This window comes from Arachis hypogaea, chromosome 2 (assembly GCF_003086295.3).
Source record: "Arachis hypogaea cultivar Tifrunner chromosome 2, arahy.Tifrunner.gnm2.J5K5, whole genome shotgun sequence".
NCBI classification, from domain to species: domain Eukaryota; kingdom Viridiplantae; phylum Streptophyta; class Magnoliopsida; order Fabales; family Fabaceae; genus Arachis; species Arachis hypogaea.
In genome coordinates this window covers 57,699,282-57,711,734 of record NC_092037.1, presented here as the reverse complement: position 1 = coordinate 57,711,734, position 12,453 = coordinate 57,699,282, and the positions used below count along the sequence as shown (strand labels likewise).

The 12,453-nt window shown below is 34.0% G+C and overlaps 1 protein-coding gene across 6 annotated transcripts; it reads right to left on the bottom strand.

Annotated features, from left to right (window-relative positions):
• Nucleotides 1–4,584: 4,584 nt before the first annotated feature.
• LOC112744738 (probable E3 ubiquitin-protein ligase RHC1A) lies at nucleotides 4,585–7,557 on the bottom strand. 6 transcript variants are annotated; one of them, XM_025794446.3, is made up of 2 exons: nucleotides 7,333–7,557; nucleotides 4,585–5,805 (listed from the first exon to the last, which is right to left on the bottom strand). In XM_025794446.3, exon 2 carries the CDS (start codon nucleotides 5,705–5,707, stop codon nucleotides 4,775–4,777), a length of 933 nt encoding a protein of 310 aa, XP_025650231.1. In that variant the 5' UTR covers nucleotides 5,708–5,805; nucleotides 7,333–7,557; the 3' UTR covers nucleotides 4,585–4,774. The 6 variants fall into 6 exon arrangements, with proteins under 6 accessions (XP_025650231.1, XP_025650255.1, XP_025650239.1 ...); XM_025794470.3 differs by having other exon boundaries at nucleotides 4,585–5,761; nucleotides 7,333–7,526; XM_025794454.3 differs by having other exon boundaries at nucleotides 6,682–7,490.
• Between the last annotated feature and the right edge of the window lie 4,896 nt (nucleotides 7,558–12,453).

The window sequence follows — 12,453 nt, the reverse complement described above, 5'->3', positions numbered from 1 at the left end:
ATAAGGGTATCATATATATTGATATTTAAATCTCAAAGCATGTCATTGTATGTAACGTTAAGCATTATACATTTATTTAAAAATATATGGAATTAAGTTATATTTCACCAAGATTTAAAAAATGAGTGTTAATTATTGCATTAAAATAAATGATTTCTTCAATAACTATACATATGAAATAGAATAATCCTAAAAATAATGCACTTACATTGATATAGTAAATGAGTACAACCTAATATTTTAAATCTAACCTATCTTAACAACTTAAATCTTCTAGCTAAAACTAATAATTAAATCTAACTCAAACATAATACTAATTATCAACTAAAATACAAATTAGACATAGGGACATATAATCAAAGCACTTGGCATGCAAAGGCATCAAACAACAAGAAATAGCACAACCAAGTATTTCTTTAACATTAATTCACACAAACCAGTATCAATGACACAACAATCAGCAACACATAGAAATTCAGCAGAAAATCAATCAATCTTGTCCAAACAAATTCAAATTCAGAAAATATAACAACATGTTGAACTATATATAAACTAACAACAATTCTAATTAGAAAAATCCAAATCCATATTTAAATCATCTAACTAACTAAAAATAATGATAACCAATTTCACTTATTAACGAGAAATTAATATATAACTAAATCCTAAATTAACTTAAACAGAGAAAAAGAGTGATCATGGAACTTGAGCTTTGAGCAGAGCAAGAAGAACTCAGGAGAAGGAGATGCAATGGTAGCAACAGTTGATGCTGGTGGAGCACTGTGACGGTGCTCGAGGAAGCTCTGACGGCGAGGCGAACAGAGAGGGAGAGAAGGTTTTGCGGCTGACGCTGGGTTCCGTAGGGGAGAGAATGAAAGAAGGAGCTGGTTTCGGTGAAGGGGAGAGAAGGCGGCAAAAGGGGGTTACAGAGGCGCTGTCGGTGACGGCGGGCTAACGAAACGACAGGGAGATGATTAGAGAGAATGGGAGAAAAGAAGGTAGAGAGAAAGGGGGATTCAAAATGAAGGGGGAGAGGATTCACTCTTTGAATTTTAGGGCTAGTTACCGTCGGATTTACTGGCAGATAAATCTGACGATAATATTTTACAGGTGACCAAAACGCTGCGTCACACTAAATTGAGTTACATTTATCCGCCAGTAAATCCGACGGTTACTAATCCACGCCAAGTTTCCCATTTTTCCTCTAATTATTACCAGCAAATTTACCATCGGAATAGCAAATCCGATGGTAAAGGTTTGACACGGTGAAATAGTTCCCATTTTGCCTGTAAATCCAATGGTAACACGCGACGCTAAATCCACCAGTAAATCTGACAGTACGCAACACTTTTTTCTTGTAGTGTATGCCTCTCTGCCATGCATGTGAGGACCTTGTTATACCCCTCCTCAGTTAGATGTAGTTGATGACCTAGGTCTTGAAGGCTTTGGGTAAGAATGTGAACCTACTCCCATAAATCGACATCCTCGAAATTGGCAGGGATGGTAGCTGAGTGTACAACTCAGATGCGGTTTGGCATTACACCACATCAGGATGGATGATGGGAGCAGAAGAGTTTTTGCCATCCTCCCCATTCTACTAAGATTGCTGAGTTGCAGTCTCTAAATTCTACGTGTTCAAAGAAAATATGATTCCTCCTCTCAATCCCATTTCTTATTATTCCCTCTAGTAACATTTTAAAATTCTAATAATTATTATGCCTAAGTCGCCTAGCTACTTTATACAAAGTCATATATACATGGTCTTAATTAATTAATTAAGCTCATCTATAAAGCAAGGCTCAACTTGTGTATCTACATTAGATTTCATATCTAATAAAACAACCATTATGTTCTAAAATTTTGTATTTGAAATGATAATGTATTCTAATTCTAATATTTAAAATTTGTTTATAAGTTTTTTAAATATTAAAAATTAACAAGTAGAAAAATAAAAAAAGAGTGAAATAGAAAAAAGATGAGGACAACCTACCTGAAGGAGAGAAGAGAGACGCAGTTCTGATGATAGAGGGAGCAACAACGATAACGACACCCACGGCAGCGACAGAGGGAATAGCTCCATTTCACACAATGAAATGAGATATAGCTGAATCAACGCAGTTGTTGGAGGAGATTGGAAGGGGATAGCACTGGGAGAGGTTGGCCGAAGGGGCTACTGCTGGTGGTTACAGGGGAGAGAGAAAGAGAAAGGAGAGTGGTGGAGAGAGGATAGGATTCGAAAGTGAGAGAGGAGGGCTGCGCGCTTTGAATTTAGGGCAACCTTACTTTCGGATTTATCAGCGCTTAATTTTCGTACTGGTAAATCCGACCCTAATTTTTGCTAGTAAATCTGACCTTAGTTTTCACGCCTCTTTTTTTCCTCCAGTTATTACCAGCAAATTTACTATTAGAAACACAAATCCGACGGTAATACTTTGACCTGACAAATTTATTGTCTCAATCACCAATAAATTCGATAGCAAAATTGCTGCTAATGTCCGACGCTAAATCCAACAAAATATCCGAAGATATTAAGCATTTTTCCTGTAATAGGTGTCTCAAATATGTTTTAAAAAAACTAATATAAAGTTTTTGAACTCACTCTAGTGTTTTCTTAAGGATACAAGTTTCAAGATTTAAAAAAGGTTTTTAAGTTCTTAATTTAAATTTAAAAAAGTTTAGAGACATGATTCCAATCCTTTACTTGTGCAATTTTACCAATTTCACAAAATTCATCCACATAAATATATGCGTAAAATCACGCTTTTTTTTCATTCTTCTTCTTCTTCCACCTCCTATTTGTTTTACTCTCAATGTGTTTCTTCTCACTTTTTTTTTGTTTTATTATTGATATAAAATAATTTCCTATGTCTATATATGTTTTTATTAAAGAAATGAATTATTTCATTTAAACATTTTTAAATTTAATTGAACATAAGCATAACAAAGAAATGCCATAAAAAAAGAACACAAATTATTTTGAACTATTCAGAATTTTTTTAAGTTGAATTATATAGAAGAATAATAAGGCAAAAACTTTAGCTCAAGAATACTGAAATTTTAGATAATTAACACAAAAATAAAAGTTGAGTAACACCAAAATTGTTTTAAATTATGCATATCGATCTTTTAATTGAATGAAGAAAAGGAAAGCACTTAAATTTTTGTTGAAAACCTAGAAAATTCTAATTGAATAATATAGAAATGTAACATGAATAGAAGAGCAAAGTTTTATGTGTTATTCAAGTTGAATTTCTACTTTTTTTTCCCTATGCTTCTCTTTAAAAAGTTTGTTAAAAAATTTATGTGTTTTCCATCACAAAATTTGTATTTATCGTCGATAAATTTCTGTGTTTCTTTTCAAAAAATTGTGTGTTTACGTTTTTAAAAATATTTTGTTTATAATAACAAATTTATGTGTTTGTCATCAATAAATTTTTGTATTTTCTTGCTATGCTTCTCTTAAAAAAAATTATATTTTTATCATCACAAAATTTCTATATTTAACATTAATAAACTTATTTGTTTTCTTCCTATGGTTATATTCAAAAAGTTGTGTTTACCTTCAAAAACTTTTCTTTGTTTATTATCACAAAATTTCTATATTATCACCAATAAATTTTTGTATTTTTTTATGCATTTTTTTCTTCGTGTTTTTCAATTTTTTAGTTTTTTTTTCCTCTTCTTTCTTTCTAGTTTGTTATAAGTTTTGTTACAATTATAAAAAAAAAAATACAAACAGTAAAGACATGCAAGAAGAAATATAGAAGAAAGAAAGAGAAGATGAAAAAAAATGATAGGTCACTTAATAGTATAATAAGTATAACAAAACTTAGCTGAATTCGATTACTAAAAACACTTCATCACACAGTATTTCCATTATTTTTATATGTTAATTGCATAATTCAATTGAGATTTTATAATTTTCGTATGACAAGTTAATATATTTATTGAATTATGAAAGTGTACTTCTGATATCATTCAACAATATACGAAAGGCAAATGTAAGACATCACGAAGTTTTTTGTAATTTTTGTTCTTAATTTAAAAAACAAATATCCACTTTTACAAACAAATTTCGCAACTTCCAAACATTAAACAATTTTTCTCCATAAAACACTATTATATTGTTGCAAGCTAAAAATGTTTCTTAAGAAAAATCCTCCTCTTCCTAACTTGATACACATGAAATCTTTTAAAAAACACCTACTCCCATCTTTCCATTATTATTATGAAAATCCTTGGAGATCAACAACTTAGTATTTTTTGTTATTATTTAACTAACACAAATACTAAATTGTTATTTTATTAATTTATGTATGCAAATTCTAAAAAACATAAATACAAATTATATTAATTCATAAGTAGAAATTGTATTAGTTCATGTATATAAAACTCTAATAAATATATGTACAAATTATATACTTCTTGTATACAAAATTATAAATATAAGTATAAATTATTTATGACTAAATAGTAACAGAAAATAATAATGTTTACTAGCCATATAGCATCGCTATATTATTATTTTTTTTGATAAAAAAAAATCCTTATTTGACCAAACTGGCCAAAGAAAAAAAGCACACCTTACTCCCATAGAACATTATATTAGTATGATTTTGAAATGGAAATGGAGTATTCTTCTTGGCCATTTTACAATAAAGTTACAAGTTCACACTTCATTTCATGTCACTCCACTCCAAGCAATCAGAACCAGTCCATACATTTTCAATAGAAAAATAAAAGAAATGAAATAAAAATTTTACACGCATTAAAGTCATTCAAATGGCCACCCAGAATACTCCGTGTGATGACTACTATCGGGGAATGATGGTGTTGGTGAGCTGCTTCGGGTTGCTCTATCATTGCTGCTAGAATTAGAACTGCGGAAACGCCACAAAAATGAAAACGGATTTCGCCTTCCCTGGTTCTCCCTACCACTCCTACCACTGGTGCTGCCACTAAAGTTACCTCTACTTCGGCCATTCGAGCCTTGGTTACCACTCAATCCTTGTGGTGGCAATTCTTGACGGCAAACAGGGCAGGAGTTATGCTGGACCAACCATGGAACAATACAATCCGAGTGGTACATATGGTTACATGGCATTTGTCTTGCTTCAGTCCCTACCTCAAATTTATCTTTGCACACCGGACAATGTGAATCCGAACGAAGATGCCTCTGTGTAACTTTGATAGTAGGCATTGCATCTATAGAGGATCTGGATGCAGGTGGAGGTCCTTGGCGAGTATTAGCTGAGAGCTGTTCAAACAGTTCTTCAAGTCCAGGACCAATAAAATAATCACCTGTGTTGCCTCGTGTAAGACCAATACCTGGAGTCCCATTAAAGAGAGCCTCAAAACCACCATGTCCAGATAATCTAAAAGGAATTTGACCACCAAATATCAACAAAGGAGCAAAACCTGCCCCATGCTCCGAAATAGATTCCGACTGTGCCCTGATATCATGGCTATGACTTCTGTCTGCCATTTGCTGCCGCATAAAGGAAGAGAAAGTTTCCATAAGTCCAAATCTTTGGTCATGCTCTTCATTGTTATCTAGTCCAAAGAATTCCAGAGGGTTAACATGCACCATATCATTAAGTTCCTGAATAAATCCCTCATTACAGCTAGGGCAAACCGCATCTCGCCATCCCAGTCGAATTGGCCTCCTGCAACTGTAACACCAATGAGTGTTCCTGCTGCTTGACATCCTCTAGTTTATTCTCGATAGCTGCAATTCCGCAATAGACCAACTCCAATGCTCCTTTGCAGTAAAGGGCAATCTTTAACTGTTATAACAGCATGATGCTAATATAAAGCAGCCAAAAAAAAAAGAGAAAAAAAAAGAAAGGAAGGCAAAAAAGTTTGATATCAGTATAGGACTCAGGCTCAGGCATTTAAATCGTATACAGTAACCACCAAACTATCTACATATCTTCTTTCCATACCAAATAAACAGGAATGAGCAGACGTCACTATGTTAATTGTCTCTATTAGTCTCTGCACTCACTATGTACACAGATAAAGCACCAATGATTTATATTATTTAAGATACATCTATTCAAGTTTATCAATGATCTATATAATTCTCAATCCTGATACCGTTCGCTCAAAAGCACATGGGCAAGGGAACATGAGCTGAACAAATGAAGGCAGCCTCTACGATTTTATTCATTCAACCTCTACTATGTAACCTAGCAGAAAAACCAACAGAATAAACTCCAACCTCCCTAGATAAATAATTTAAGTTGGAATTTGTCACAACTTTGAAGCCTATAATTTGTGCTGTTTACTAGGAAACTGGTCCAGCACTTACAAAACAGAGGTCATTTATGTATCATTTATTCCAATAACTTAATGATATATAAACCCTCCACATAGGATTCTCCCACATTTAAGAAGCAAGAACAATGGTGAAAGGGTAATAAATGGACATCCTAACTGAAAAGTAGTAAGGGTCGAAGAAAAACGGGAGCAGAGGGTGTGTATGAATATATATTTTAGAAGCAAACTTAGAAGATATCCAGAGTATGATATGTTTCCCCTTTAAAAGTCAAAACAATTCCAGAGAAAACTAAAGGAGATTTACCAGTCACAATTTACATGAAACATCAGCCTTAATCATCATAAAGTGTAATCATCTAAAAGACAAAACACTAACAAATTAGTCCATAAAAGATATACCTTAGTCTGTGGTACTCAACTGATGTTTTCCCATTGAGCTTTGTTAGTATTGACGTAACACTTTAAGAACTATCTCCTGATCATATTGATCTTTCTATAGAAGCTAATTTGTAAGTATACTAATCATTTGGAGACTAATTTATAAGGGCATTGACATCTATCTTAAACTAAATTGCCAAAGTCTTGAATTTTGGGACTGAAATTGGTAGTTATCTCCATTTCGTATACTACACATACCCCGCAAGCTTATTTTACTATCACCAGATTCCAAGCAAATAGCTTCACAAGAATATTATATATGCAAGAAATGGCTCTTGGAATTCCCTCAGATTCAACATCTTTTCCCTCCATATCTAGGTTTAAAATTATATTAATATGACTATATTTGGTTCCTAAGAAGCACAAACACCATCGATTGCAATCTTCAAATGTGTAGAAATCATGGCATTTTTAGTAACAAAATTAAAAACAAGAAAGAAAGGGCAAGATCTAACATCCTCAAAAACAAATGAGGAATGTAGCTATCTAAGCATTACAGACAAGAATCAAGGAGAAATACAAGGTGAAAAAGATGCGATGAAATGAAAAACTGATATACCATTAACTTTATCATGATCGTATAAATAAATAATGGAAAAAAAATCAACGTACTAGAGTCAAAAAGATGGTTGGAGAAGGACAAGTTGATGTGTGAACGTAGAAGAAAGGAAAAGTCTTTGAAGGTTGGAAAACCCTAAGACTAAGAGAGTGACGCAGTGATGAGTGGGGAGAGAGGAGAGTGCAAAGAGAAGGAGAACCGACATCTTGTTGAGCTGGCACCCGCAAACATACAATTTATCCACTGTACCATAATTATCACAACCAAACTGCTAATTCATCCAGTCATGCGATGAGTTATTAATTTATGTGGTTGATTTGGTTATAATTAAATAAAAATAAAAAATTATAAAAATAAAATTAAAATTAAAAATTAAATAAATAGTTTTAAAAATATATTAGTAATAATTAAATATTAATTTTTAGATATAATTTATAATATAAAATATATAATAAATTAGTTATTAATATAAAATATTTTTTTAATTTAAATGAACAAAAATACAAAAACAAAAAATAACACAATTAATATCAATATATCAATATGTTTATATATTATGTGTTGTTACTTATTTGGTATTCATGTTAATCTATATTTAAAAGATAAAAAATAGAAATTCATTCATGATTTATTATATATATCTTTTTCGTAACATACATTAATGAGATATGAGACAGCGTAGTGGCAAGGGAGAGGTAGAGGTGTGTATGGTCCAGCCTGACTCGAAGACTCGGTCCGGTTTCGAACATTTTATGGGCTAATTTGGTGTGATTTCACCGGGTCTATAGTCGGGTAAGGGTCTCAAAAATAGACCCAGTCATTATTTCGGGTTGAGTCTGGGTCATGGTTCGGGTCACCCGAAATCGACCCGGTGGCCCGGTCATCATACACAATTAATATTTTGTGTTATTAGTTATGGATAATGGCTATTTTTATGTGAAATTTATGTATTGTAAACCTTAATATTTCTGTTATTAGTTATTATAAGACTATAAGTTAATGTTTTGTGTTTAAAATGCATAAGATTTTAGACTAATTAATGCATAATATTGTGTTATTTGTATTTATTTAAATATTTGGTGTTATTAGACAATATTAGTATTGATTATGGTTATGTTTTAATTTTAGAGAAGAGTTGGTTCTTGCTTTATTTTTCTAAGTGAATTTTACCATGTCAAATAATGGTTGGAGTATTGAAAATTTGGATATTTTCACATGCTAGCTTATAAGAAGGTATCAAGGTAATATAATGTTAACGACCCAGTTTTTACCCGATTTTTACTCGGTATAATCGTGGCCCGAAAGTGTATAGGTTTCATCGGATCTAAGGTCGGGTTCGAGTCTAATAAATAGGCCCAGTATATATTTCGGGTCGGGTCTGGGTCACATCAAACCCGGTTTCACCCGGCCCATGCACACCCCTAGGGGGAGGTGCGTTATGCACTCTGCTTTATGTTCGAACCTCTCCATTAACATTTTCGGAGTTGCAGTGGACGCGCTCCTATGATATGATAGTTTGGCGGCACGCGCGCAAACTAATTGGTTCTTAACAGATTTGACCACCGTTGACCAGTTCAATTACAAGTACGGTCTAATTCACTAATCGAATCGGCTAAATTATCGGTTCATCGATTTTTCAATCGAACCGGTCAATCTGGTGTGGTTCTGATAACTATGCATTATATCCTCTACTTTTATTGCAGTCTCTTTGCATAGTTTTATAATATTTTTATATTTAGATTTTTTTATTTAAGTTAAATAATTATATTATTTACGAAAATCCATAAAGCACAGCGCGTTTTCGAAAATGCACAATATACCACATCTCGCTGTGACCCAAAAGTAGTTATAAGCATATCTCAACGACTGAATACCCGAGATATGATACACGATTACCTGATATACTCGGGATGCAGCACAGATGGCTAAATGGGTACTAAGTACCTGAGATACAGTAAAAAATGGGTCACAGTACTCGAGTTACGATCATAATGATAAATGTGATCATAATACCCTCATATGCCTATATATAATGGTTGCAGTCAACATCTTCATTCATTTTAAGTATTTTTTTTAAAATTTAGTTATCTTTTAACATCTTTAGTTTGAGTACTTGAAGTAAAACCCCCTTTTCCCACAATATATGCGCGATAAAAACATTAACCGACTAAATGCGACGTGGCACATTGTCGAAGCACTGGATTTTGAAGTTAGTTTTTGTTTTATTTTTTCTTTTGTTTTGAATAATTAATTAGTTTATATATTTAGACTCTATTAAGTTAGTCAACGTGTTAGGTATTTTGAGTTATAATTAGAAGTTTTGTTAAAAAACTTACCTAGTTTATTCAACATATTAGAATAAAAAGATATAAGTAGTTAGAGTATATGTTAATATATTTAGACATATTTTTTATTTAATTTAAATAAATATATTTAAGGGTGTTTTTGGATTGGATCGGATCGTATCCGTAGATCCACGATGAATATCCGTATCCAATCTAAAAATTGCGGATACAATCTGATCCGCAGACTGATCGGATTAGATAGGATCCGATCTGCATCTTTCAAGAATCGGATCGTAGATATCTGCTCCATATCCGTATATCCGATCTGCAGATCTGCATATCCGCACAATAATATATATATATTTGTTACTTTCAGCCTTTTTGGAATTCAATTCACCTTTACCTAACCCTAATCTCGCACTTCACGAGTTAACGGTGTTGCAACCAGCAACCATTCACTCCCAAGTCCCAATCTCTCACACACCCTCAAAGAGACCAAACCACCCATCGGCCACTCCGTCTTCCTGACCACCGTCGAAAGCTGCTCGGCGGAGATCTCATGATGTTCCTCCTTCTTCATGGCGTGCTTCCTTTCAGAGTTGTTCCTCGCGAAGGTGCATTGTCAGGTTTGTCCCCTTCGTCGCGTTTTTGCTTGTTGCCGCTACTTTCTCCGTGACTACGGTTCGTGGTTTGCGGTTCAGACTTCTCGCCGCCTCACTTGCAATCTCGTCGCTTGGCTCCATCGGCTTGGTATCATCCGTTCTCTGTTCTTGACTTCCTCTGTTCTCAGTTCCTGCCATATCACCGTCCTCCATTTTCAGAATCAACATCTTCTGCTTTGTTGAATCATAGTTTAAGACTTCAGGTAATTTTTTTTATGAACATCATTTGAATTTTGTGAATAATGCTCTATTATTCTTATTTTTTTAAATAATTATGCTCTTGTTATTGTTTATTTGAGTTATATGAGATGCTGCTATTCTGACTTATGAATTCTGAGGGTTTTAAATCTAAGGTGCTGGTATGGTTTGTTTGTTTGTAGGATTGTTGATGAGCAGATATTTTATACGCTTTTTGGCATTGTTTTCATATAGTTTTTAGTATGTTTTATTTAAGTTTTATTATATTTTCATAGGTTTTAGTGTAAAATTCACATTTTTGGATTCTACTATGAGTTTGTGTGTTTTTATGCAATTTCAGGTATTTTCTGGCTAAAATTGAGGAGTTGGAGCAAAAGTCCGATTCAGAGGCAGAGAAAGAACTGTAGATATTGTTCAGATCTGACCTCCTTACACTCGAAAGAGCTTTTCTAGAGCTAAAGACATCCAAGTGGAGCGTTCTCAACGGCTACAAAAAACTAACATCCAGGGTTTTTCAAAAATATATAATAGTTTATACTTTGCTTCAGAATTGAAGGCCTAAAACTGGCGTTCAACGCCAGCCTCCTGCCCTATTTTAGCGTCCAGCGCCCAAAGGAGAAGAGACCAGCGTCCAATGCCCATAAAAAACCTCCTAGCCAACGTTCAATGCCCTAGAGGCCTCCTAGCACGTGGATCTCAATCAAGCTCAGCCCAAACACACACCAAGTGGACCCCAAAAGTATATTTTAGCACTAAAAGACTGTTTTACCCTTTTTATGTAATCCTTAATCATTAGTCTAGCATTTATTTGAGAACTTTTTGACTCTAAATAGTTTTGTTCAGCCTATTTTCGAATTACACATTGTATTTTCTATTAGTATGAGTTTCTAAACCTCCTAGGTTGAGAGGAGGAGCTCTGCTAAGTTTTATGGATTAATAAAGTACTACTGTTCTTTGTAAATTCGTGTTTGATTCTCTATTCTAAGACGTATCTTTGTTCTTCATTCTAAGACCGCGTGCCTGACAACCACCCGTGTTCTTCTTGGGTTTGTGTGACTACGTAACTGAAAAGAATTGAACCACTAGCTTGATTATACATCTCATAGACGGCTAATCCACGACTTCGTTGGGGACTTCTTGAGACACCAGTTCAGCCGACGTATGGGGAGATTAGAGTCTTTGTGGTAGAGGCTAGAACCAAAGGCACAGCCTTCTCTGATTTGGAAGATTCGACATTCTTTGTGGCATTTTGAGTAGGATCACTAAGGAGAATGAACTGCATGAGCTTCCCCCTCAATCAGAATAGATCTACACTAACCCTGGGGTTCAGATCTGTAAGAGCATTGGCGACCTCTCAACCGGCGTTGATCATATACAGCCTGCCATAGAGGAAATCACTCACAGTTAAGAAGACAGTAAGACCGGATTAATCCAGAAGAATAAAGCATCTCCAAGCCTTAAACATCTTCTTATCATTACAAACATATCAACCTAGTTAAGTTCTCTATACTTTCTTTTTATGCATTTAAACAAATCCAACGACTCTTCTATCTGCCTGACTAAGATCTACAAGATAATTGTAAGAACCGGAGTTTTCACGAAAAATCGCTTAACTAGAATAGAATAATTTAATTACCCGGAATAGGTTCGAAAATATAAAAATGTTTTTCTTAAAATATACATGTGAGATTTGGATTCAGTGGATTTTTCTCAGTGGAAAAATGTTCTCTTTTGAAAATTTTCGCGAAAAAACACATACCGATGGATTAGTTGGCACTTCCGGCTTAAGTCTGTCCAGTACTGCGTGAGAGAGAGTGAAATAGTAGGAAACCTTAGAAAAGTTTTTGAAATAGCAAACCGCGCACTTATCCTAAAGGTTTGGCCCAAAGTTGGGCCAAACGAACTAAAAACGCTACACGGTTGGATATAAAGCAATAAATGAGCCTAAGAAGCTCATTTCAGCACCAAAAGAGAGAGTGAGAACTCGAGTTAAGCCCCACTTTGGTCCCTGAGATTGGTGAGTTGCACT

Excerpts from the sequence above, each read along its gene's own strand:
- LOC112744738 (XM_025794446.3), bottom strand. The coding sequence starts at position 5,707 with ATGTCAAGCAGCAGGAACACTCATTGGTGTTACAGTTGCAGGAGGCCA.